The sequence below is a fragment of the Rhinolophus hipposideros genome (genome assembly GCF_964194185.1).
Source record: "Rhinolophus hipposideros genome assembly, chromosome: 20".
NCBI classification, from domain to species: Eukaryota; Metazoa; Chordata; class Mammalia; order Chiroptera; family Rhinolophidae; genus Rhinolophus; species Rhinolophus hipposideros.
The window spans coordinates 48,354,317-48,360,994 of record NC_138066.1 but is presented as its reverse complement, the minus strand read 5'-3'; the positions used below and the strand labels follow the sequence as shown (position 1 = coordinate 48,360,994).

Genomic DNA, 6,678 nt, shown 5'->3' with positions numbered 1-6,678 from the left:
AGGTTAGAGAAGCAGCCAGCGTCTCAGTCCTTCACCCATGCTCCCTCTGGGCTGCCAGACCTACCTCCTTTCTGTCACGTCATCAACCATGGACCTGATGGCTCTTGCTTACAATTTGCAATGTTTCCCCATCTGTGATTACATTTGGCTCCCACAATGACTGTGAAGCAAGTACCCATTCTTCCATTCATTCGCACAGTGTGTGTGCCGTCAGACCTTTTTCTAACCGCACAGCACGTAAAGCCCGAGGCAGAAATTAGCTCCGCATAATAGGGAGGAGGCCAGGGAGGGCAGCCGCCGCCGCCCAGGGCACTTTTCGTCCACAGCCCTGCTGGTCCCCTCTTCAGTTCTGCAAGGCTCCCCTGCTGGGCTGGGCCATGAAAACTGGAAGTTTTTTGTTTGGTTTTTAGAGCTGAAATGGTAGAGTAAGGGATATTGCTAATGCTCCTGCATTCTTGGCTGGAGAGCCTGACTACCCCCAAAACGAGCAGCCTGGCCCATTACAGTCAATTTCATCATCTCTGTCCTATGCAGTTTCATGGATCCGGTCAGGGGGTCAGGAGGCTCAATCTTAGCTGGTGAGTATGAGTCTTGCTGAGAGCTAGAGGCCAGCACCCTGGAAGGGAGCTTGACCTTGGTTGCAGCCACTGGTGGCAAGAGGGTTAACTGTTGGCCAGCAGCCCCTGACCCCACATCCTCCCTGGGTCTGAGTGCAGCTCTGAGTGGAAGGCTGCAGCAGGTGAGGCTGAGGAGTCACAAGGTTCACGCTGCTCTGCTCAGTGCCCAAGATCATTAATAACCAAGGACCGGAAAGATAATTAAAAGCCCAACGTGGAGCTGAGCCTGCTGCTGCCGGCTCCAAGGAGGGGCCAACCCTGCGCCTGGGCCAAGCTATTGGTTGCCTCGTCCCTTCTCTAGGAATGTGTTCTGGGGAGAAGTGAGTCCGTGGGAAGTAGGGGCAGGAAGGACGCCTCCTGCAGGTTCAGAGCTGGCTTGGCCTGGCTTCCCAGCCTCCTGCTGAGTCACCATGCCCCCTGCCCCTCCGAGGGGGCGCCAAGGAAGGGTCCTGCGCTATCAAGGGGAAGGCAGAAGGCCTGGCAGCGGAGAGGAGGGAGCAGACCATGTCAGGCTACAGATGTTGAATCATTGTAAACAAGGGCCTGACTGGAGCAAAGGTCAAGCTGTGTCCACCCAATGCTAGCTTGTCCTTCCGGTGGGACACAGGCAAGGCCCTCATCACTAGTCTCAGGAGTAGGACCTTCTTTACTATGTCACCTTGTTCCCTCCTGTCGCTGTCGCTCGGGGATGCAGAGCTTAGACCAGGGCGAACATGATACCCTTGGTCCGAAGACCTGGCTTCCGTCTGGCTCTTTAAAAGGGGACAGCTGTCCTGAAGTTTCCTGGGGGGGGCGGGGGGAGGCTGGGGAATGAGACCACTCCCTGCCAAAGCCCTGTAGACCCTGAAGAATTCAGACCAATTTCCCATTTCTGAACTGTAGCAAGCAGTTGCTACAAGACGACACTTGACTAATTGGGAGGCTATGAAGCCAATTAGGTGCCTGGGTACCCAAAGCAGAGGTCTTCAGTGAGTCTGGGGGTTCGTGGCTACCAGGGCAGTTATGGCTGGCATGTGACAAGGGAGCCGGCATCAGCACAGCTGTATCGAGCACGTTTGTGCCAGGCAGGAAGCTCACTAGTTTAGTTCCTACAACCTGTCAGCAACACAGGTACTATTATCTCATGTTACAAATGACAGGAGAGCGTGGAGGCTCTCGGCCTGCAAGGGGCAGGTCCGAATTCTAGATCCACACTCGATTCCTAAATTATGCCACTCAAGTCCACGTGGAAAGTACCAGGCACTTAACAGATGTTACTTCTCCCTTCCTTCAATCAACACCATGAGCCCAGGCCTTGGAGAGAAGGGATGAGACAGCAAAGCTCCCTCCAGCAGCCCTGGATCTTAGTCTCGGAAGAGCTGACTTTTCAGTGGCCATTAGCATAGCAGGGCCAGGCATCAGCCCTGCTCAGAATCTGACAGGCGTGGTGTCTGCCTTCCGCTTGCCCATGGTATTGCATCCCGAGAGCCTGGCGCTGCCAGGTTCTTCCCCTGCCAGGGGCTGGTTTCCCAAGGGCCAGGGGCAGCTCCTATCCTCCCCACCTCTGTGACTTTAGCCTCAGCCTGTTGCCGAGGCTGCTCCCAGCTCCCGTGTGTCTTAGCTGTGTGGCTGAGAGCAGAGTGAGATGCCCACTGCCCACCTTCCCCTACTCAGCAGTGCCTCCCAGCCTGTCACCTGCCATCTGCCCCATCCAGAAGCCCGTGGCTGCCTCTCTGGCCTCAGGTGAGGGAACAGACAGCAGCTGCTGGCACGAGGCTCCAGTGCTTTGGCAGGGAACAAGGCAGAGAACGCTGGCTCCCTCCTTGACCCGGCCTGCCCCTGGGGCCAGTCTGGGCCAATGTGGGCAGATGTGTCAGGGGGAGGCTGCTGAGTTTTCGTTCTCCTGCACGGTGACACTTGTACCTGGGCTGGCATCCTCTTCTGCCCTACCACCACCAACCCCCTGGGGTCCCTCTGTAAGACAAAAACCATGACCCACCTGCCCACTCCCCAAGCTGATGTAAGCCCAACGTGCTTGAGGCACACAGTGAGTGAGCACCATTAGGGACATGTCCTCTCCCCCGGCTCTCAGCAGTAGAGAGGTGACCCCATCTGACCTCTAGTGGGACAGACAGCAGGTGAACCTAGAGCAGCAAAGAAACTCAGACAGTGCCCGGCTTGCCATCAGTGCTGTCGTCACCTCAGGCCAATTCCCTTCAGGACTGGGGCTGCCCCGCTTGGAGGGAAAGCAGCCACCAGACTCCACGGCTGTGGCTCTAGATTGTCACATAAATCAACTTGGGCTTTATGATGCTAATAAATTCATGTTCAAAATTTGGTTTGGAGCCTGGGGCAACAGGATGATTTAATTTCATTTGTCCTTAAGCAAAAGGGAAATTGGAGAAGGGTAAGTACAAATGTTTTGGGTTTTCAGCAAACAGCAGGGGCAGCTCCAGGAAGGGCCTGAGCCACAGGGGGCCTGGCCACCCCAGGGCCTTCCCTGCTGCACGCACCTTGTGGTCGGGCCTCTTGGAAAGAAGCTACAATGGAAGGTTGGAAAGGGGCATCTATCTTTCAGGTGAATGGAAAATGATGATACATGGGGGCAAGGCGTGAGAACTGAGAATGTGTGGTAACAGAGAAAGCAGATCACAACCAATTATGATATGGAGTTCTCACAGGTTGGGGCTGCTGGGGGCCAAATGTGGGGGGTAGTGTTGCCTGTGGACTCCCCATGTTCCTGAATATCCCACGTGCCTCTCTGCCCTCCCGAGGTCACCGTGGGCCCCAGGAGGCCCAGTGCTGTCACTCTATTCAAGGTACAAAGCTGGTGCGATGCGGAGGGCTACAGAGGTTCCCTAAAGAGGGCTGAGCAAGGCACACTGAAATCAAAAGAGGGGCAGGGGCCTGGGACCCCATCCCAGAGAGGCAGCTCCCGGCCAAGCTGCTCTGGGCTCCAGGACAGGTGGGACCAGGCCCAGGGCTGGGGGCAGCCAGTGTCAGGAAGGAACCCCAGGTCCTGAAGCGGAAGGCACATAGAAAATGCAGAGTGCATCGGTCAGCTGTTTCCGAGGAAGGCTGCCCCGCAGCTACATGCATGATTATGATGGGCAGGGGACCACTAAAGAGCTGACGAGGTGATGGGAACCCAACCCTCCTTCCACGGGAAGGCTGGCCGGTGCCCTGTCTTACCACACGGTGCCCAAGGGATGTGGAGTGTGTGAACATTGAGCACCCACAGCCTGGCTCGAAAGGGAGCCACTTTTAGTGTTGGAGCAGGAACAAGGAGCAGGTCTGACCTCTTACAGGGTGGGAACCACCAAGCCCACTCACTGCCACATGCCCAGGGCTCTCCCAAGTCACTACGGTGGAGGGTGGGGGCAGCTCCCTTGTAGTGGCCCTTATACACTGTGCCCCGCACTGCAGGACGCCCCAAGAGCCCCAGTGGGGCAGTCAGCAGAGCAGAGGGTCCCTTTCGATTTCAGGGGTCACAAGCTCCGGGCTTTAAACCAGTGCACGAGCTGCTGTGCCCCGTTGAAGGGCTGCTCCTGAGTCATCTGGGCTCAGGAGCCTGGAACAGGAGCTGGTGCCCACAGCAGGGCCCTCCCAGCTCTGGGTGAGGGACCTTGGTACCGATTAGCACCTCCTGCTCTCGTCATCAGGCTGGCCAGGACCTCCCCGAGGAGTGACACTTGGTGACGCTATGCCTGGTAAGAAGGTGGGCCCTGCCCCTCACTGGCAGGCCTGGTGGGGAGGAGGCGGCAGCTTCTAGTGGACGTCTCCCAAGCTGGGACAGGAGAGGGGGCTGGGAGGGAGGCGGGGACATGGCATCGGATATAAATAGTGGCAGTGCCAGCACTGCGTTACCACCGTGCAGGGACAGGAGCCCACCCCTGGTGGTGGGAGGGGTGGGCATGTGTGTAAAGCAGGGGGTCGATTCCAGTAACCAGTCCTGGAATTGGGAGCAGTGGCGTGCCCAGTTGTGCGGCTCAGCTGGGGTGGCCCTGGCAAGTGAGGTGAGATGCAGGCTGAGTGGAAGCCAGGACGGCGAGAGGATCCCCAGCTAGAGATGTGCAGGTCCCTTCCCAGAGCCTGGGTCGTGCCTGCCTCATGAAGACCTGGGAGGCAACTAGATTTTGGCTCTGCAGGCGCGGAGGGCCGAGCGGGGCCAGGCTGGGGCCCCTACCCCGTTGTCAGCAGACATGTCCCGCCATCAGAGCTTGGTCTCGCTGAGGACGATGTTGGCGGTGACAAAGAAGAAGCAGGAGAAGGCCCAGAGCAGCACAAAGCCCACCCAGAAGGTGTGGCGGAAAGGGGACCTGTGCTTGTTGACGGTCCCGTGGCCGAAGGCCAGCTGGGTGTCCTTGCGGCAATAGTATACCAGGAAGGCGGGGATGACATACTGGATACCGGTGCCCGCATAGGCGCCCGTGATGCCCACCAGGGACTCCAGGTCGTGCGTGCAAAAGGCTACCAGCACTGGGGGCACCAGGGTGATGGCGGGAAACACCACTCGGTCCACCACCCAGGGGTACGTGCCCCCCTCGCGGTGGAAGAGGGTCTTCCAGTTGTTACGCAGGGTCACGGCGATGATGGGGAAGTTGGTGCTGATGGTGAAGACAGGGAAGAGGCCCAGGAAGTAGCGGACGGCGGCCACGCTCACCACGTCACAGCGCGCGAAGTTGAGGGTGTACATGTCCAGGAGATGGTCCCCGCGGAAGCAGAAGATGGCGGTGAAGGACAGCAGGCCGTAGAAGGCCAGGATCAGCACGTAGTCCAGGAAGACCAGGCGTGTGACGTGGCGCTTGGAGGAGATGGGCGTGACGAGGGAGGGCAGGGAGTGCTGGCACATGAAGGAGTACACACATACCCCGAACAGGTTCCGGAGCCCCGAGAAGTCGGCCAGGGGCGGGTGCCCCTCCCCGTGCCCGCGCCCGATGCGGACCAGGGCCAGCACAATCATGACGGCGAAAGCTGGAAACGAGAGGGGAGTCAGCCAGGGCAGGAGGAAAGAGCGTGCCGAGGACGAGGACGGGGCCGGAGCCCTGTGAGCAAGAACCCTAAATTCATGTGACCCTGAGGGCCACGTGCTGGGGCAGGTCAGCAGTGGGTACTGACCTGATGCGTGTCCCGTTCATTTCCTCTTCGTGCCCCCCGTAAACCCTCCCTCACCCCTGCCCCCGCCCCCACAGCAGATAAGGGAACATCTTGGGGGGAGACCCTGAGCATGGTAGGAGGGTGGCTCCTCTTCTCTGAGGAGCGCACAGTCCTGGCCAGGGACAACCCAGCTCCCTTACTGGCCCCCAGGGGCGCTCTCAGGGCCTCTGCCAGCTTCCTGGCAAGGATCAGGCACAGGTACAAAGTGGTGTTTGCGTTCTCACCCTTGGTTTAAAAAACCCGTCTGGGAGCTGGGGGTTTGAGGGGTAAGAGGCCCCGAGCATTTGGGAGGAGGTGTCCTCCTGGGCCAAGGGCATCTGAGGGGAAATGGGAGAGTGCTGGCAGCCCTGGGCAGAGGTGGGCACCCAGGCCCTACATCAGACAGCAGGGTCCACATGGTCACTCGAGGAAGCAACGGCCCTGAAGTCCAGGCTGGAGAGGCAAACGGCACACATGGCTCTGTTCTCCTGGGCCTGGTGGCACAGGCAGCGGACAGAAAAGTGACTCTGACCTGGGTTTGCTTGCAGAAGGGGAAGGGGACCTGTGACACTATCTGTTCAGAACAAACGGTTCCAGGCTGGCTTCACCCGGCAGTCTTTTACAATGGCCCTCCTCTGGGTCTGACACCTGGGCCGGGCTCACAGGCCGGTGTTCCAGAACGTAGGCTCCCTGAAGACAGATGTACATCCAGCTCTCTCCGAGTCTCATCTGAGATCCAGATTACCCAGAACTGCCACCATTAGCCACTCAGCACACACAGGGTCCTTGTCTCTAATTTCGGGGTTCGCAAACCACTATTCTCTGTTCAGACCAAAGCCGACAGCCCCTCTAGCCTACGCCCCAATCCCTCAGGCCACGCCCACGGTGCCACTTGCCATTTCTTGGTGAGTGCCACAGGCGAGAGAGGAAAGGAGCAGTGGGCTGA

General features: G+C 58.6%; 1 protein-coding gene across 4 annotated transcripts in view; it reads right to left on the bottom strand.

Moving 5' to 3' along the window:
• Positions 1-2,880: 2,880 nt before the first annotated feature.
• TMEM104 (transmembrane protein 104) overlaps positions 2,881-6,678 on the bottom strand; it is a 53,519-nt gene continuing 49,721 nt past the window's right edge. For 3 of the 4 annotated variants that reach the window (XM_081028914.1, XM_081028913.1, XM_081028912.1), the window contains exon 10: positions 2,910-5,570. In XM_081028914.1, the coding sequence (XP_080885040.1) occupies positions 4,810-5,570 (761 nt within the window). In that variant the 3' untranslated portion in view covers positions 2,910-4,809. Of the gene's footprint in view, positions 5,571-6,678 lie in introns of all 4 variants that reach the window. The other variant, XM_081028911.1, reaches the window with a different exon arrangement.